Source organism: Lytechinus pictus, chromosome 17, assembly GCF_037042905.1.
Source record: "Lytechinus pictus isolate F3 Inbred chromosome 17, Lp3.0, whole genome shotgun sequence".
In the NCBI taxonomy this organism is placed as follows: Eukaryota; Metazoa; Echinodermata; class Echinoidea; order Temnopleuroida; family Toxopneustidae; genus Lytechinus; species Lytechinus pictus.
In genome coordinates, this window is record NC_087261.1 from 29376736 (window position 1) to 29398029 (window position 21294).

At 33.2% G+C, this 21294-nt stretch overlaps 1 protein-coding gene across 6 annotated transcripts in view; it reads right to left on the minus strand.

Annotated features, from left to right (window-relative positions):
* Nucleotides 1-205: 205 nt before the first annotated feature.
* The window catches only part of LOC129279794 (adhesion G-protein coupled receptor G7-like), a 54566-nt gene continuing 33477 nt past the window's right edge, over nt 206-21294 (minus strand). The window contains exons 16-29 of one of the 6 annotated variants that reach the window (XM_064112283.1): nt 19828-19931; nt 18220-18328; nt 17253-17354; nt 16425-16543; nt 15246-15312; nt 14308-14393; nt 12561-12729; nt 11215-11295; nt 10898-10946; nt 10277-10335; nt 9514-9546; nt 6174-6299; nt 4913-4962; nt 567-633 (exon numbers count right to left, since the gene is read on the minus strand). In XM_064112283.1, the coding sequence (XP_063968353.1) occupies nt 4957-4962; nt 6174-6299; nt 9514-9546; nt 10277-10335; nt 10898-10946; nt 11215-11295; nt 12561-12729; nt 14308-14393; nt 15246-15312; nt 16425-16543; nt 17253-17354; nt 18220-18328; nt 19828-19931 (1110 nt within the window). In that variant the 3' untranslated portion in view covers nt 567-633; nt 4913-4956. Of the gene's footprint in view, nt 634-4912; nt 4963-6059; nt 6300-9513; nt 9547-10276; nt 10336-10897; nt 10947-11214; nt 11296-12560; nt 12730-14307; nt 14394-15245; nt 15313-16424; nt 16544-17252; nt 17355-18219; nt 18329-19827; nt 19932-21294 lie in introns of all 6 variants that reach the window. The other 5 variants (XM_064112280.1, XM_064112281.1, XM_064112284.1 and 2 more) reach the window with 5 other exon arrangements.

Consider the following 21294-nt stretch of genomic DNA (forward strand, 5'->3'; position numbering starts at 1 on the left):
TATGATTAGAATGAGCAAAAAGAGATGTTTTGGGGTATATTTCCAGTGTCCAAAAGGGGAGAGTTGTTCATCTGTGACATCATAGATCTTGGTCGCATTGCCAATGGGAGGATCTCCATAGCATTAGTGATCTCGACATTCAAATGCTCGTAACTCTTCTATTGCTAGTCCTATTTTACTCAAACTTTTGTTGATCTTATTCTTTGATTTTTCTGCTTTCACAAAAGTTAACTTGCTCCAAGAGTTTCATTCTCCTTTAAGATATATAAAAGACAAAGGTATCATGTCACTTCAAATGACCATTGGTTGGTTTCATGTCGTTGGCGTGACTGTAGCATTGAAGAGTAGATGTACGTTACTACGGTAATTGTAAAACACAAAACAAATGTGCGCATTGTTATTAAAATGCAGCACACGCCATCTAGGTGTAGGTGCTGTAATAGTTGTAGCACACAACACCTTATAGTGTACTTGCAGGTGCTGTGTAACGGACCGTTTGTGAGCACCCGACACCTTTGTAGATGCTGGGCTTCCTTACTGGGAATCCCCCAGGCGAACGAAGGTCCTCTGGACATGTTTCTTTTCGTTGATCTTCCATCCACCCTGTTCCATCTCTCGCTCCGTCTTAATCTCCTGTATGTCAGGAACAGAACGTTTGAAACCCATTGATTATCAAAATCCGAAATTCCAATAGGCCCTGGGCAAGGACCTGGCATGGGAGCATTAATTGTGGCCAGCCACCCCAAATCCAACAAAAAGTCACCCAAAATAAATGTGTAGACTTCCATTGAGTTATCATTGTTATCATTATTATTATTATCTTTTTTTTTTTTTTTTTTGTGGGGGGGGGGGGCATCCAAAGCTTTAAAATGAAATATAGCTTATCGTAATTGATCAACAGTAACCTACAAGTAGTTATTATTTAAATAAAATGGAAAAAATAACGTTTGTAGTTCAAGGTTAACTGAAGAATGAGATATGCATACTGTTTAATTTCGGATTGACTTCCAAGTAATGCACAAACTCTTGGGCTAACGAAACTATTGTATCTTGTTTTATATCCATCTTTTCAACTAGAAATTCTTACAATATGAAACTAAAGAATAACTCTTTCAAATGCGGTTTATTATTATTATTATTATTATTGTTTTCTTTTTTAAGACTAAATTGCTATTTTGGCTATTTACAGAGAACCTTCCCTGGCGGCTTCTTGTTGGTTTTGAGCAGCCAGGCCACATTTCATGATTTCCACTGACTTAATTTTTTTCCTATAGTTACCTCATAGCACCAGTATGGCAATAACTGATAGTAATATTCTCATAAAACGCTCTCTGGGGTCCAGTACGCAACGACTTAAATGTCATCTCGGTTTATTACCAATAAAGGATAAGCTGTCGACCTAAGTAGAAGGTCAATCACAATGTTGGTGCCCTATAATAGGCCACTATGATATTTGTCTTTTGTATATACATTTTTAAAATATATTTACACATACACAGAGTGTTCTTTGGTTTCTATTGGTTTACAAAATATAAGTAAAGCTGGCATCTATTAATCGCGCAGTGGGTGCCCTCTGATAGGATATTGCAATACAGATTAGTCTTGATACATATGTTTTTCCCTTTTTGATAACATACTAACATAATTAAAACACACTGAAATATTTGGTTTGAATTATGAAGGCCATTTGAACCATAACCGAAGGTTTGGCGGAGAACTGCAATGACTTGGCAACAATTTGTTGCATAAAATGTCGTAAAAGAGTATATGAGAAATTATTTTATTTTTATTTTTTATTTTTTTTTCTTTCCATAAGTCTAGATGATTTAAGTGTTGGATTGTGGGTAAAAGAACCAGGGACTGGTTGAGCAGTATTTTAACATGTCACTTAGGCCAGTATTCTAAAGTCAGGTTTAACTTTAACCATGGTCCAAAGTTGTGGTTTCATTATGGGAGTCCAAATTTGGCAGCATTCTCTATAATTAAATCAATGAATTTATCATTATCACAGTGCAACATTCAAATTATTTCTTGAAATGATAAATATGATAGAAAATGGCCAAGAAATAACAAAGTTTTGTTTCTTTAAAATACTGCTTTTATTTGCATAATTTCAAACGTATTTTCACAGATTCCCGCCTGTGGATTTGTATATTTAAGAAAAAACTCCATGCATTGATGATTGCCAGCAAAACAAAGGGTTGAAAAGGTCTGAAAACTCACTGGTATTAAAACGTCTTCACTTCATAAAATTATTGAAATTCAGGCATTATGAAAAAAAAATTTTGATCATTTTCTGTGATTGAGGCTTAAACAAAACAATAAAGAGCAAATAATGAACTTTTAGACATGTGACCTTTTCGAAATACAGATACCTCTGACAAGTGGCTTTTTGTATCCTTTCTTCATATTGTTTTTACTCACTCATGTTTGAATGAGGAATCTTATACCAAGTCAAAGAAGGGATGCTAAGCTTAATAGTGAGAGGTACTTTGTCCACTGTATTTGTGATTAAGTTATAATGAATCATTGATAGCTCTTGGTTTTGTTTCTTTCTGGGATGCACTGTAAATGCACCGACATAATGCAGGTACTACACGAAGTGTACATACATCCTTAATTATTCTACCTACTGTCAAAGACCATGCAATTCTAACTTAAAATCAATGAGGTGGTTATAAATATATGCTTAAAATAAAATATAGACTGGTCCATATTCTGAAGTCAGGTTCAAATTAAATCCTGGTCCAATGCTTGTGAATGTAATTACAAATAATAAAAATCAATTTGTATTATATTTCCTGTTGAAAAATAAAATGAATTTGAATTTGAATCCATGCTTTTAACTATGGATAGCACATCCCGAGATATTTCCCCAAAAGTAGGGGCTAAATTTACTTCGGCAATTCGTAGCGGAATGAAAATGTTAAATACAATATTTTACTTTCCCATTTAGGCACGGAGAAAGAACTCAATAAACATAAGAGGAGCACAATGTAAACAAATTCTTGACATTTTTTTTGCCTCTCATAATTTTAGCACGATTCACCTTATACATGAAGACCAGGGTCTGAGTCAAATCTGACTTCAGAATGAATGGACCTGAAACATCTTACAGTAAAATTTGCAAAGTAAATCATTTTCATTAAGGGGCATTCACTATCATGACTATGGCTCAATGCAAAACCAGTGATAATATGCAACTATGTTTTAATAGCCAAATGGTCACGGACGGTTGTACAACTAGTTTGGAAAGCCTCTTAACCAGTTGACTTCTGACTTGTACAAATTCCATAGACTTTGTACATGGACCACACGGTTCAAGTAGGCAATGTATTATTAGTGAATGAGTCAATTGGATGCTTGAATATAATGGCATGCCAAAATCACAGCGATAATACAAGAAAATGCTCTACATGCATGCCAAAATCCAGGCTGGAATTTCATTGCTTTGAAAATAGCATGCCCTTATAAAAAAAATGTAACCGTGCGACTGAAACACATAAAGAACAAAAAAATATGTATATGACACTCCACCGAAAACAAGTTATAACTGCAAATAAGTTAGCAAATTTTACTTTCGTGTTTTTACTCTGTTTGAAAAAGTAGATTACAAAGCAATGTTCATAAAACTTTAATTGCCTTAATGTGATGAAGAAATTTCAATATAATAAAATTTTGAATGTAAGAAAGATAGAGGAGTCACCAACCAATATAACGATGAAAATAATGTAAGATCGCTCAAGCATGCCGAACTGAGTTCAATTTTCAGCTACTACGGTTCAAAACGTTTGGTGGTTTCAAATTCCAAACATCAAGTTTGGATGTTCAAGAACTTTTCCATTGATGGATACAAAGCAGTGGCGTACACAGAGGGGTGGTTACAGGTGTTCAACCCCCCTTCAATTTTTGTGATATCCAACCCCCCTCTCAGAATTCCAACTCCCCTGAAATTTTATTGTAATACCGGGGGTATTGACACGACCTACAATTTGTGGTCAAGACCCTTTTTTTTTGGGGGGGGGGGGGGGTTGTAAAAAATTCATTTAGCTTGAACCCCCTTTCGAAAATCGTGCGTACGCCACTGATACAAAGATATCAAACATTTTTTTTTATTTTGAAGGAATCAATGCACGTAGATTAAGCTCAAACTTATACAATATTTAAGTACATAAAATCCTTTTTTTCATTTGTTTATATCATTTCATCATAAGTATGACAAAGAATCTTCTTTTAGTTATGGTCAGTCTTGTATAGCTAATGAAGGAAGCAAATAGTCTTTGCCTTTCATCAATAGTGGGAACACGACCTTTTGAAACCCCCAAAACGTAATTTGTAGACCATTATCAGACTGAGAAATTTAGACAGATGGTATATTTAACTATCACATTTTTGGAGTTTAGAAACTATGACAAATACGTTTTCAACCCCACTCCCATCCTCTTTTTGCAAAAACTCCCATCAGACTTATGGCTCGTTTTGCGGTGGAGGGCACATATATTTGGATCTAATGAGTCATCTTGTTTTGTGGATTCCCTTGATTTTTAGACGGTGGAAAGTTTTATTTTAGGCCCCTCTTTTAGTCAAATTGTTTTTGCTATTTGAGTGGCCCTTGTAAGAGGGGTTGCTATGCATGCCGGAGCACCCTCTCAACAAGTTTTTTTTTCTGGGGGTGCTGCGTCTGTCATACACCATATAGGCAACACCCTATCAAAATGAGGTCAATAGGCTTATTCAAAATCAAGAAATTATACCAAAATCGACTTCATTTTTTGGGGGGCGATTTTTTTTTGGACCAAATTACTTTAAGAATAATATAAGAAAAATGAGTTTGATACATGGAATAAGGAAGTAGTCCACAGGACTGGAGTTCCCATAGATCCATACAATTATAACACAGGGAGGCAATCACCGATTGATAACAAACTTTGAAAAAAAAATGCTGCAATCCTGGCATCATTTCTGTAAAAGAGAAATGTATACAATAAGAATCATACAGTGTAGCATCGGAGAAATGATTTCATTGATCTTTATGTCACAGGCCTAACTGCATAAGATATCTGAATGTTGTGAAGACATAAATCTGTTTTATGAACGAACTTCATACTAAAGTATAATGCCAATTGGAGCAAATTAAAATATAATTAAAATTTGTATTTTGATCAAACCTTACTAAAGGCACATCACCTCCCTGATATTTAAAAGACATAACTTCATGATAAAAATAATTAAAAGCATAATATAATGTCAAAATATCCAAAATATAGTTTAAGGCCCTTTCACTCTACACTTCATCGGATCTTCAATGGAATTTATGGAGTTCATGAACATAATTTAGGCATTCATCGCAGGCAAGTTGAATGATTATCAGGAAGTAACTATTATTTTATAGAAGTAGGCTACTAACTGAATCAATTTTGGATAATGTACTTGTTGAAAGAGCCCCCAGTCCTTTATGGAATAGTGATAAAAACCATTAAAGTGATAGAACAAAATATCTGCTAGAATACTGTAAGTATTTGGGACATTCTTCCTAAAGAAACTGTAAAGTGATATATTTTTTTTGGGCAAGAAATTTTTGAGTGTTGATATGACATTCACTTTTTTTTTTCTTCATATTGTGATATACGTGTATGAATCTTGCGACATCAGTGACCTTCGATCCCCAAAATCATATAATTACAGAAAATGAAAAAGAAGTAAAGTATGAGACATGTACTTGTCATGTCCTATTTGAATTGCTTTCCAATAATTTTGTCACAATGATAAAAAAAATATGTTTAGGAAGGGAATCATTAAAGTCATTAAATTGGCAATACCAATGAAATATTAAGAAACGCTATCTTCAAATCAAATTGGCAAATTTCTACCTTCAAACCTTCAAGAAACCCCAACTTCAAAACAGAGTTAGAATTAAGAGATTGAAGGAAAACTATGGTTGTTGCTAATTTGAGGAATATAAAGTGACCGAATATGACTTAAAAGAATTTATTGTTCCAAATAGGTTAAACATGGGTTGATTAAGGTAGTGATAAATGCTCATTGAGTGATGAGCCTACCTAGCTGCTCATCGTCTCTCACTCAAAAATGGCACGTGTGTCCTCATGGTTTGGATCATCATCATCACCATCACCACCGGTAACATGAACGGGAGGGGTAATAGCGAGATTCACCTGTCGTATGGAGCTCGTCTGAGCCTCGTCCAAGTTCTCACCGATCTGCCCAGGCAGGGAGAACTCTGAGTCGGTCTTCCTGGGTCCCGGTTTGTTCTTGGAATTGGGATCCGTAGCCCCCTTGTTCTGGTAAGGGGAGAATAATGGTGATAAAGATGTTAAGCCCCGCAGAACACAACACGGTATGAGTCTGACTACGACGCAAGTTTTGAACAATTCGCATTTGCATATTAGAATACAAATTCCATGAAGTAAAATTATTAATGGTTATTAAAGAAAATATTATACCCTGTCTTTTATCTGACTTTACAACTTCAAAAATGTAAACAGTATGATGAACAATTACAATCTCTGGTAAGTTGATTTTCTAATTTTAATTTTCCCGTTTTGAAGACCAAATTATTGTTTTGGCCCCTTAAATAGAACCTTCAATGGCAGTTTCATTGTTGGTGTTTGGGCAGCTGCTGGTCACATTATGCAGTGGGTAAATTAGTGAATGATTTAGGGGGCATACATATATACTAGTGAGCGGTGATTTCGAAATTCAATAAAGATGAAAACAGATTTCTATTTAAGTACATTTTTTCCGAAATAATTTTGAAATTTGCTTTTTTTCAGACAGGGGATGTAGAATTTTAATTCTGCAATTCAGTCTTTAAATTAGTTTTTAAAATGAGCACATGGATTTCACAAATAATAATTATAGAGGAAGGTAACAATTTTAATTTTCACGTGCGCTATCTCCAACATTTAGCTACTACTTATGTGCGTGAATATTTTAAGTAAAGCTGTTTGTTAACACTGCATTGGAAAAATGAATGAAAATAAAGCATTTGCTTTTACAAATACAGTGGTATATTATCAAATACTAAATGTATGAATTATAAAAAAAATATCAACTTTTTTGTATAAAAAAAATAACTGGGCTAAAATCAACAACATGGAAAAAACATTTAAAAGAAATACCATAAAGTAATACAAATTGAGAACATGCAAATAGGTATAATATTTTAAGAAGTGTAACTGAGGTGCATTTTTTGTGAAGTGAACATTTTTTTATCATTGCATTTCCTCAAGTATCATTTTCAAATACCTCACACAAATATTTAGTTACTATGGTAACAAAAACTTAGGAAAATTATCATGATATAAGGTAGTTAAGCACAAGAACTTAAATTTCATGGCTACATTTTTAATAAGTACATTAAATAGCATTATGGTAAATTTGCCAGTAATAATGACAGGTTAATTACTTTCATGTCCTCCAGATTTCAGAATTCAAATAATTACACAAAAAAATACAGAAAAATATCAAAAAAAATAAACAGATTGATGACAGTGATGAAACCTACATATCTGGAACATATATTTTTCCAATTTCTATTTGCTGCCCATTTTGCAAAAGTTTGTATAAATTCATTTGCATTCATATCACATATGTAGACTTAACAACTAACAAGCTAGTAATATGCGAACAAATAATTCACAAAAATGGTCCAGAGTTGTATGTTTCTGTTCATTAAAGTTTTGAGGTTTGTGAATTTCTAGAGCAAATGTTTAGCTGGTAAGCGGTAAAGTGATTTCAATTCGTGCATAGTTGTATATTGTAGCTTATATCTTTGAAATTATGTATATATGTATATACACTAGTTGTTTTACTCAATATCCCCGGTGGTATAATAATTGAAGGCAGAATACTATTTGTGTGTTGATTACTGAGTAGGCCCGTATCCTGAAATAATTGTATCCATGATCCAGCTGTTTTAAAATGATGGGATGCCAATAATTTCAAAATTGCTGTCATATTAAAAGTTTTTTTCTTTTCTTGGCTCTTTACTCTTGTTTTGAGGATGAAGAAAACTTTTGCATTAATTATTCGTCATCAGTCAATTATGAGCTGACACAGTGAAATTGTACTGTAAAAGAGATACACGCACCTGTCAAAATACATTTAGGCTATCCATAGTTAGACCACAACTTTAGACCAGGGCTCTGTTACACAAACATTACTATCATAGCGACTCTATCATCCAATGGTAACTGTCATGGCAACGGTGCCAATCAGCCAATCGGAATCAAGGATTTCAGGGAAGTTACTATTGGATAGCAAAGTTACTATACAGTGCGTATACAAAAAAAAGTTTACACTTAGAAAAAATCCTGTAAAATTATACATTTGTAATATCCTGAAGATTTTTCCACATTTTGAAATTGGTACAGATCCATTTAAGCAAATGACGATATAACTGTCAAAGAATATTTCTGCTTGAGTGAGCACCACTTACTTTTGAAAAGTTAGTGAAAAATGATTTGCGCAAAACTTTGATATAGTTATGCGAATAAAAGTAGACCTTAATCATGAAGAACACGTGGTATTTAGCTAGTAAAATTGATTTGATTATATCTTTCACCTTTTTAACTTGTTTCCTTGCCCAAAACACTTCGAAGAGTGTATTGCACCCCACCCCACTCCCCCACACACCGATGCAATCGTGACGATATTTGCTTTACACTGAGCTGTGATTTACATGAAATGGCTTAGGCTTGATTTTCATTTTGTTAATCATTGTCAAGCTTGGGAAAAGTGTAGAGAAACAAGTATTGAATGAAAAAATGAAATGGAGATGTCTGATTTAAACTTTTGTTCAGATTCAGTTATGTCCTCAGATCCAGCTGGCACAAAAAGGGTAAAGGTTGTGCTTACTAAGTGTTGAAACTTCAATTTGGGTGGCAAAATTGTTACAAAATGCTTGAATGTTTCCGTTTTATTTCAATTGACTAAAAGTGCAAGTGAAATGTATGAGAAATGTTTCGCAGGGTAAGTTTGATTTCGCCCTTTCCTCTTGACACAGCGTAAACACGAGCATTTCTGCGCAAACAGATTTCTGCGAGCTTTCCAAGGACAGTGCTCACTCAAGTGTAACATTCTGTCACAACCTTTACTTTCATTGGATAGATGAGACCCAAACACAAGATTATATGTGACAAAAAATTACCCACATGTTGTATATCTTTTAATTCCCAGGGCTTTTTCAAAGTGTAAACTCTTTTTGGATACGCACTGTAGTAGTACTATTGTTTTACTCATTGGAGCCGAGAGATTAAATTAGACCCAATTTCAGAATACGAGCCATAGGTATTTTGTAGGAAAAGCCAATTTTCAGTCGTTAACAGGTTCAGCAAATGGTAGAGGATAAAATCTTTTAATCAATTTAAAAAAAAAAATTAGCACAAGCAAAGATAAGCCTTTTTCATTTTGCAGCTAGCGATTTTTGAAAGCAATTCACTTTTTTAAAGAATCTTTAGCATGTTTAGTGAACACTGACGTAGCCATGGTTACCTTTCTGTTCTTCTTTGGTCTGGCTGGGCGTCCCTAAGAATGAATTCATCATGACAGATTTAAATGCCATGCATCTTTTTTCAAATATCTTACTAAGAAGGACATTTTCCACTTTGTGGGAAGATATACATGACACAAGATTTAACAGAGGACATAATTCTAGATAATTACATACATAAAGCCGTTTTATAGCTGAACTAGGCTGCTGCCCGCATTGTGTTACCATTTGTAATAAGTAAATCATGAATAAATTAATGAATAAAACTGGAGAACAATGCATTAAATATACTCGGAATTATATTTCCATGTTGGGATAACCTTGAAGTCTTCATTATCTAAAGGTTTGCTTTCACAATCAGGGTATACTTTCCAAAAAGGTCTGCCTTATAAAACGAAATATATGCACTGTAATCTCAAACTAATGATAGCAAGCTATTCGGGCACATTGAGGGCAACCTACAAAAGGAAAGACACCTACTAAAATGCATGTTTACTTCTTATAATTGACCAAATAAGGCGTTTTAGGGCCAAACGTACTTCCTCATTGTTTTCCTAATGTCAAGTCTCTGCGTCTCTATTATTATCAATTACTTTACCAATGGACATGAAATTGTACGTTTCCAAAAGCTACTGACAGTTTGATATATTTGTGACTATTTACCAAAAATGGGGTTTTAATTCTAAAAAAAAAATGCTCTCTGAATCTTGTATTTACACCCTTAGTTGAGACATTGCTTGATTAATAAAGAAAACAATACATTACCATGGATGAGTCGTATATTGCGACTGATTTCTCATTGTCACTAGTGGTTTTTGTGGCACCTGTTCACAATAAAGGATAAAAGGGGGGAAAATGATATACCTTTGTAACAGTAAAGGCTTAATAATAATTTTTCTCAAATTATTGTAAAGACATTTTTTTCAGAATACAATGTGAAATAGAAAAATAATTATAGTATTTAAATTTTCTCTACATCTTTTTTTTACCAAGTTTTCTTTTTTTTCTTCTCATCATCCAACTTCTTTACCTTCACCTCTCCCTTCTTCTACTATATTTGTCATATTTATTTTGTTATTTTCCCCTTCTTCTTGTTCTTCTACTTTCCTTGTCTTATTTTTCTTCTTCTTTTCCCCGTCTTATTTGTCTTTTTTCCCCTTTTCTTCTTCTTTGTCTCTTTCTTCTGGTTCTTCTACTTTCTTTGTCTCCTTTTTCCTTTTTCTTCTTTTTCCTCCTTCTCCTTTTTCATTTTGTTATTTTCTTCTTCTTTTTTATCTTCTTTTATTTTCGTTTTCTTCATTCACCCCCTTCTCCTCATATTGTTTTATTTATTAATTTTCTCCACCTTTATCATCTTCTCCTTCTTCATTTCATAATAACACATACCCTGCGTTAGGCTCTTGGATGTGCTATTAGCAGTGTCCTCGGGATGAACCTAAAACATAAAAAATATCATCATGAACAATTTAAGGTATAGAATACAAGTGTTAATAGAGAATACATCTAAATCCTGCTAAAAAGTAGTATCCTTTTGCTTGGAAGTAATGAGGCAAAATTTTTGAGGGGGGGGGGCAAGGCAAGACACTTAAGGCAAAATTTGGGAAAGCGAGGAAAAAAATTGTCCTTTTTAATGCAAGAATCTGATTTTGTATTAAATTTTAACATAATATTCAGAAACTAATATCATAATTTATATGAGGTACCTTTGCCCTCTTGCTCAGTGTAGCCGTGCCAGCAGTGGACCAACCCATCTTCTCTTGTTCACGCTTCAAAGCGTTCCTCACCTGATCAGAGAAGAACAAGAAAAGAATACTTTCATTGATCTTGGGTGACAATCTTGATTCTGGTGCCCAAGACAGATCATAGAGGATACATATTACAACAGAAAACAGTAATTCATTAATGCTCAAACTCCAGTTGAGCCTACTTTAAAAGAAATATGAGTATCTTTCACACATTCCTTCGGGCAATAGTTTTGGTGAAATCAGAAGCTTTGATTTTAATCAAAAAAGGAACGGATGCTTCAAATTTGCAATTATGGTTTATAAGAATACAAAAGAGGCACTCGTATAACGAAAAAGGATTGATTTAATAGAAACAATTCATTTAAAAAAGTAGATCTTTGTTATTTTAAAATGGGTAATGAATGAATGAATGAATAAATAAATAAATAAATCATTCAATCAATCAATCAATACATCAATCAACCAATCAATCAATCGATCGATCGATCGATCAAGCAAGTAATCAATCAATCAATCAATCAATCATTCAATCAATTTATTTAGTATCCACTTACTTTCCGATTCAGATAATTATTCATTTATGTATCAATTTATTCTGTTATCAATAAATCAAATTTACTAATTTTTTGTATATTGCTATTTGAATATTCATTATTTTATATTTAATATAAAAATCAGTTTTTTTTTTTTTTTTTTTTTTTTGGGGGGGGGGGGAGGAAAGAGACATAAAGCTTCGACCCCATCTATATACAATCATTTAAAAAAAATAAGGACAAAGCTTTGCTAACAGTGGAGAATCATTGAAGAAAGCAGCAGCGTAAAACACTTAAGCTCCATTCCTACTATAAAATATGGATATATATTACGGTACCTCATTGCATAACTTGACATTTGTTTTTTTTACCACAACTGCTGAATGGGGTTTAAGGTTCAGAATCATATATGAGGATCATGATTTAGGTTTGAAGCTTGTGATGTTTTGCTTAATAATATACGAACAAAACAGGAGCAATTATCGTATAAACAAATGACATGGAACCCTCACTAAAACTATCGATAAATAGAGGTTTGACAACATCTCAAGTTTCAAGCTTATGCTGCAACATATTTCTATTTATTAACAAATGTTGTATTTTTTCCTGTACATTTATATCTTATTATAGCTGTTATTGTGAATTTGAGCATGCATGAAACAATTAAATGAATAAGTACAAAAGATTTATACATAGATTAATAGATAAATAAGTAAATAAAAGAGTAATTAATATATAAATAAAATAACTGATTGTACTTCCTGTCCTTACCTCAGAGTTCAAGAGACAGTGAAACACGAAGAGAAGGATACCCTGAGTGCTATTGCAAATCACAAAGAGATACTGGAATACGATTGTCTCATTTCCAAGAGCAAATATACCCAAACACCATGTGATTCCAAGAATCGGCAAAAGAGCAAGCGATCCCTTGGCTGCAGCTCTAGGCAACGTGAAAGAAACAAGAGTGAAGTAATTAGTTGCATCTCTTGTGACATAAAACTTGTATAACAGATATACAGTTTTCAATGACAAATTTGCTAATGGCTAATCGAATGCCAGTATTTCATTGGCTCTCAGGAGTTATCGAAATGTTGTTAAAGGAAACCAAAACCCAAGAAGAGAAACAATCTTATTGGAAAGAATAAAATGAGAGGAACAATTTAAAACAAGTTTCATCAAAATCGGTTGTGAAATAAGCAAGTTATGGACGTTTAAAAGGTCTTGTTGTACTTTCTTTGGGGATCCTCAAACATGCTTCAAAATGGCTGATTTTGTGGACAACTCTCCATTTGTTCTGTACTTAATTTTTAAGATATTCCCCATTATCTTTCAAATTGCACCTTGCCAAATTGCTCATTTTACAATCGATTTTGATGAAACTTGTTTTAAATTGTTCCTCTTGTTTTACTCTTTGCAATAAGATTGCTTCTTTTCTTGGGTTTCCTTTAATATAAAATAGTTTCATTTAATGGGTGTATTACACTTCTTAAAGGGCAAGTCCACCCCAGCAAAAAGTTGATTTGAATAAAAAGAGAAAAATCAAACTAGAATAACGCTGAAAATGTCATCAAAATCGGATGTAAAATAAGAAAGTTATGAAATTTTAAAGTTTCGTTTATTTTTCACAAAACAGTGATATGCACAACTCAGTGGCATGCAAATGAGACAGTCGATGATGTCCCTCACTCACTATTTCTTTTGTTTGTTTTATTGTTTGAATTATACAATATTTCATTTTTTACAGATCTGACAATAAGGATCAACTTGACTGAACCATATAATATCAAACAATGCTAATTATACATGTTCAGGGAGGAATTAATCTATGTGTCACTTGACAATGGGGAGAAAATTTGAATATTTCATATTTCACATAATAAAATACAAAAGAAATAGTGAGTGGATGACGTCATCAGTCTCCTCATTTGCATACCGACCAGGATGTGCATATAACTATTTTGTGAAATTAAGCGAAACTTTGAAATGTCATAACTTTCTTATTTTACATCCGATTTTGATGAAATTTTCAGTGTTATGTTTACTGGATTTTTCTCTTTTATTCAAGTCAACTTTTTGCTGGGGTGGACTTGTCCTTTAATTTTTAAGATATTCCCCATTATCTTTCAAATTGCACCTTGCCAAATTGCTCATTTTACAATCGATTTTGATGAAACTTGTTTTAAATTGTTCCTCTTGTTTTACTCTTTTCAATAAGATTTCTTCTTTTCTTGGGTTTCCTTTAATATAAAATAGTTTCATTTAATGGGTGTTTTACACTACATCAAGGATTAAAAGGGGCATTTAATTAAAATACTTCAATAGGTTACATAATATTACTATATATATATATATATATATATATATATATATATATATATATATATATATATATATATATATATATATATATATATACAAATTAAGATTCATTGATGGTTCTGTGGTGGTTAGTTACATATTTGTTTAACGCATGACTGATTTATGAGTTGAAAGAAAAAGAATACAAATGGATTCATACTTGACTTGGTCGACAGGGCAATCCGCGTTGATAGCTGAAGATCGATAGATGATACGCAGAACCATACAAAGTACAAATAGATTAAACTATTTAAAAGACAAAATTAAAGATATGATAAACAAAAATGAACATCATTAAACTAATGAAAATCAAAATGCTGAATAAGTAAGTGCAAGATCCACTTTTCGTAACAACTTTGGTGATAAGAGCATAGTTCTTGTTCAATAAATATATACATCATCATAAAATGTTGTAATCAAAACCATAGTCCATTATCATCATCATCATCATCATTATCATCAACATCACCACCACCACCATCACCACCATCATCATCATAATCATCATCATTATCTGGGGGAGATCCATAATTTTCTATCACAGAAGGATACCCACATGGAGTCTTGATACGAAAATGAAAAGGTCTTCAACTGAAACTATGATTTAGTTTTGAAATCATCACTTTCATCATCACTTGTTTAATAATAACAACTAATATGTTATATGAACAATGCCATTACAGAAAGCTACACGTACCTTGTATAAATCACCACAAATATAAATGATAGACATACAATACAGAGCTGGAAAAAGCAGTTTTGTAACACATATGCTACCTTGTATGAATAATACTACAAATGAATAACAAAATAGATAAATGATATATAAATGAATACATCAAAGAGAGGGGTATTACATACTAAAGAATATTATTTACATGTATTTAGAACTGAACCAAAAAATGTGAGATTGTGGCTTGTGCCCACTGCACTCCCTGCACCATCACCATCACCGCCACCACCACCACCACCATCATCATCATCGTCATCATCATCATAATCACCATCATCATCATCATAATCATCATCATCATCATCATCACCACCACCATCATCATCACCATTGTCATCATCACCAAAATGTAAATCATAGCTTACGAGTATAACGGCGATCACTGGTCCAACAAAAGCCCAGATAACACTTGAGCCAGGCTTCAGCCAACACCTGCAAACAGACATACCGTATATTATATAAAATTAAACACTAATAGAATCAATTCATTAAAAAAAAATCGAAACACATGCAGAGCCTATTATTATAGCTTCCAATACTGAAGTAATAAGTAATGTATCCACTTATCATAGAACTATTATCATAGATCATATTAGATCTAATGATCTGAGATCTCATTATCAAAGACCCATTATCATAGTCCTATTATCATGGATTCTACTTTTACAAATCCCACACTGCAAAAACTCCGGTGTTGATTTAACACCAGCCCGGAATCTATATATGTCCACACCAGAGAAGTATCGAAACAACACCAGTTTGGAATCAAACCCATGCTGTTTTAATACTAATTTGTGTTGTATAAACACCTATCTGGTGTTAGACCGAAACCAAACCGGTGTAGTTTTACACTTCTCTGGTGTGGACATATATAGATTCCAGGCTGGTGTTAAATCAACACCTGTGTTTTTGCAGTGCATTTACATTACGGATTCATTACAACAGATCCCATTACCATGTATTGGTGTTTTACAGATACCATTATAATACATTGCATTATTACAGATCCCATTATGCATTTTTCACTATTATAGTTCCCATTATCACATATTCATATTCCACAGATGCCATTATATAAGAAGCCACTCTGTCACCAAATTCATTATTTTAATCCAATTATCATAATTGTATAAAATTGTCGTATATCCAATGTTTATTGATCTAATTTACATGGATTCCATTTATACAGATTCCATTACTGATCTCAATATCAGAGATCCCATTATTAGATAACCCATTACCATTCGTCCTGTTCTTTCTGAAGAGCAAATATGAGCAAAGCACTGGTGCTTTTTAGTGTCATACTTATTGTAATTGATTGCATAATAAAACACTCTTTATTCATAATGCTATGCTTCATATTTAGTTCAATTGTAATAATGATCCATCTTGTTTATCATTATCATGTTTTTTACATGGAATGCATTTGAATTATCACTGTGATAATAATTTATAACCACCCAGAAAAGGTGCCATATTAAAAATGCATGTACATGTATGCAAATATGCAGTGAGATGGTTTGAATTGCAATGGTTCTACTTACATTTCAGATGTTCCGTATTCTTTATACCTAATGCCCACAGAGATAACGACTACAATGATTGGAGCACCCCAGCCAATAATTAAGTAGTATATCTGCTTACTTCCTTCAGATCCAAATACCTAGTTTGATAAAAAAAAATGTGATGAAAACAACAAAATAGCCGTTAAAAATACGAACTAGTATCATTCTATTACAACCTTGCAGTGATCATCTATTCCATGTCGTAACTTATCAATATCTGATTTTATTTCTAATAACGGAAAAAAGAAGAAAATTAGCGATTCTTGCTGATATGAGAAGCAAAATTATTATCTTTTTGAATTTGAGTGCAACTCAGTGCTATTTTCATATGATGTGGGTAATATATATATTTAATTAAATATGTATAAGACTATGCTATGTTGTTGGTGTAAATATATTTGTTATTATCAAAGATACAAATAACAAATAGGATCCCAGCCTGTTTTGTTTAGTTCTATTTACTCATTTCCTACCAGAATTATTTGACACATATTTTTTGGAAGTGAGTAATTTTTTTTGCTGTTTTGTAGCCCTTTTATCTCCCTATCTACAGTTGTATTGTAGTCATTTTATTGCCTTTTTGAAAAGAACGATTAGAAAACAGTGGAATATGCCAAAAGTTTTCTAAATATGCGTTAATATTACATGAAGCAGCCACAAACAGCTATAAAACGGCAGACTATGCCCACTTTGCACAGGTTTGCCCAAAGTGATGGTCATTCTATTGCATTCAGTTCCAACTCATTCCTCAGTTGTCGCAACAACTAGCACAGTTATGTTTACTATGAACATTTTTATTCTTAATACCTTGACAAGCATGAGGTAAAGATGGATCCCTTCAATGAGCATCCACGCAAACACAGCAAGGTAGAGATAATGCAATAAGGCTGCAACTATGGTACACATGACCTGCAATAGATATAATGATACAAAAATTAATCACTGAATATATATAAGTGAGCCCTTGTGGATAGAACACAGCATCACAGTGTGTTCACATAGTGGACCAAGCATGTAATGATTTAATTCACACTGTTAAGATGTTCAAATTCAACAGTATGAAAATATTTTCACACTGTGGACACCTCGACAGTATGACTGTGTGTTCACACGGTTTACTTTGTGATGCACAATGTTGAAATGCTCAAATTTAACTTTGTGATTTCACATTGCTTTCCACAATGGAGGACACGGTTTATTCCAATAGGGTAACACCTGTCCTGTAACATGAAACAGACAATTGATCGTTATCTCATGGATCGCTATTTTATAAAGAGACATAATTAAGCATTAGTTCGCTAGCACTAATTAGGCATTAGTATTAACCAAAAGATAATTAAATTTTTTTTTTCGAAACATCCTTGGTAATAACATCGGCCTTGTGTTTTAAAAATGCCTGTAATAAAAACATCATATTTACCCGGGGTAGCCACGCCAGTTCTGAAAACTATTAATCCAGCGAACCCTGCTTAACTTGATAACATTATCATTACCCCGGCTTTAGCTGGGTTACGCTCAAGCATTCAAAGAATTTCTTCCTATACGTGGTACCATTTACTATTCACTACGCGGGTAGAGAGTTGCAAATGTAGATAAATGACCTGCCAAAGATCACAAGCGCTGTTTTGAGATTCGAACCATGGATCTTAAGGTTCATAGTCCGGAGAGACTTATCCACCACACCTCCTAGTGTGCGCCAACTCTTATTAACGCTCTAATGATGTACAGGTGTATAGGGCTTGTATGAATAACATGATACGATTTTAGTACTAACCGGAATAGGAGTGCCATAGTTGATACCACCTAAGAAAACAATATAGGCCAGAAGAAGAGCAATCATCAAGTTGCGATGAATCATATTGCGTTCAGATGTGCGCAGGGCTCTGAAATAATGAATAAAACAATAATGCTCAGTGATTTAAATTCATTATGTACATAAAATCAAACTTTTGTTTAATCGCGCAAGTTGGTCTTATATCAATTGGTCTTATACGAACAGGTTCTTATGTCAGCAGCTGGCATTTTTATTAAGCTGTTTGTAAGTTACAATGACTTTAAGAAAGACTGGTGACTCTTTCTTCTAGAAAATGATATACACCAAATTTTCACTTTTGTTGATTTAGCTCTTGAGAACCAGTCATTCATAAACCCACTAATAACTTTCATCCACCGTGTGTTATAAAAAAAGCATTATACCAGTTGAACTTATACCGGTTGGTCTTATATCAGTTTATCTTATACCGGTTGGTCTTATATCAGTTGATCTTCTCCCAGTTTCAGCATGCTTCATTCAAGTTTGTCTACAAGTACATACGTTTGATATATACCAGTTGGTCTTATATCATCTGGTTTTATATCAGTTAGTCTTATATGAAGTGGATACCATTTGACTTCATACCAGATGGCCTTATATTATTTGATCTGATACCAGTTGGTCTTAATATCAGCTGATCTTATACCAGTTGGTTCTTATATCAGCTGGTCTCATATCAGTAGTTCTAAACCAGTTGGTCTTATACTAGCTGGTCTCATAACATAGTTCTATTCCAGTTCGTCTTATACCGGTTGGTCTCATACCAAAAGTCCTATACCAGTTGGTCTTATACCAGCTGGTCAAAATGACAGTGTAAGGGTTGATTCGAATCCAACACTCCAATGGTGACCAACAAATGCTGCCTGCTATCAGTGCGATTTCTTCCGTACCAGTGGACCCCTAATTTTTTCTTTGGTTCACCAGTCTACTGGTCTAAAAAAAAATCAATGGCGGTTTCCTGTCCTCAAGAAAAAAATGTGATTACAAGGCACCCCCATTTATGGGCATTTGAATATGTAACAGACGAATCCATGATTGATTATATTTAATATTTATGAGTTGTCAATGTATTTATCAATTTGTAAAGACACCAAACTCCTATTTGTTATATATATATTTTATTTTGTATATGAATTGAAGTTGTCAATAAAAAACTACTTAATACAAAAAATGAAATATTTGAGAAAATCGATTATATTTGATATAAAATATTTGCGAAATGAGGCCAAGGTGGGGGGGGGTATGGGAAATCCATGTTAATGGCTTCAATTCGACTAGGTTGTATTAATGATTGATTTTGTGTATTTGGAAAACTCTTACAGTATGTTGTGAATATTTGACACTAGAACAAAAGATGTGGGTACGTTGTGTTTATTAGGTTTTATTGTTACACTAAAGGAAAAACAGAGAAAATGTTAATTGGTAATTATATGAGTTTTCAATGTATTCATATATTAATTTGTAAAGATATGATATTGTATTTGACGTATGTATTTTATTTTGTGTATGAATTGAAGTTGTTGACAAATAAAAAACTGCTTAATACAAAACAAATTACTGTCCACTTACCCAACAGTAAAGAAAATAAAGAGAGCTATGACAAGACACAAGATGGATAAGCCAATCCCTATGTAGGACAGAACGGTCATTGCCAGTGTATCAGCCTTGCTTATCTATAGGATAAAAAATAAAATAAATACAAAATCAATACTTTCTGTCAGTACATCTTTTCATTTGAAATGCTTCAAGAACCTATACTTGTATCTTTCTCTACCAACAGGGCCTAAAGAGTGCATAGAAAAAGTGACAATTTGGGGAAATGAAAGAAATTTCTTACTTTTGAGAAATCTATGCTCATATAGACTTCTGTATTTTGAAGAGACATTCATGTATGCTAGAACACTAAATGTGATTTCCAAAATGGCTTTATGCCAAATTAAAGTAATTAAATCAAATCAAGTGAATGGATATTCATGCTTATTCATATTATTGACATTAATTTCATTTACTCATATCTATTGAAATAATTATATCAAAATAAAAACATTCAACAAATTATAACAAAGCATGAGAATAAGGCATTATACAAATTGAATAAATCTTGTCGCAGTCATAGTTGATAATAACTCTGGTAATTAGTAAATGGATGCCTATGGAAGCAGTATGTTTGTGAAGAAAGACAGGTCATAATGTGGCATTATACATGTACATGTATAAGGGGGAAAAATGTCATTGATTTCAATCACTGTCATCAATTTATGAATGCTGATTTAAGAGTTTTCAATCTGGGTTGTTCCATTGGGTTGGCCCAATTTTGGGACGTACCAGAAATAAAAAGCGAAACAGAAACTTGTCTCATCTTAACACTGTTCAAAAAATCAATTTGAACTTCGACAAATCCAGAAAAAAGATTTCAAGATCAATTAAAATGAAGTACTATGGTAGGAGACCTTCTTCACATTGCCACATCAGAACTTAGCCACATCTGAATTGATCTTCACTCTGAAAATAATGATGATGCATGGACATGTTGTAATTCTTAGATCCAACCCGACGGAATGACCCATCTACATTTTCTTAATGTATGCTGAGGTAATTAAAGGAAACCAAAATACAAGGAGAAAATCTATCTTATCAGAAAGAATAAAATGAGAGGACCAATCTAAACCTTGTTTGATCAAAATCGGTTATAGAATAAGCGAGTTATGGAAGTTTTAAAAAACTCCTGTTGTACTTCCTATGGGGATACTTGAATTGGCGAACGTGCTTCAAAATGGCTGATTTTGTGGACAACTCTCCATTTGTTTTGTATACAAATTTTCAGATTTTCCTCATTATCTTTCAAATTGCATCTTGCCTCCTTCTGAGTACAACATATGTCATGGGAAAATATAATTCACACCACATATGTCAAGGCCAGGAGGAGATGATGTGAAATATGTAAAATAAAGGGGGAAATCTGAAAATTTATGCACAAAACAAATGGAGAGTTGTCCACAAATATCAGCTATTTTGAAGCATGTTTGCCAATTTGAG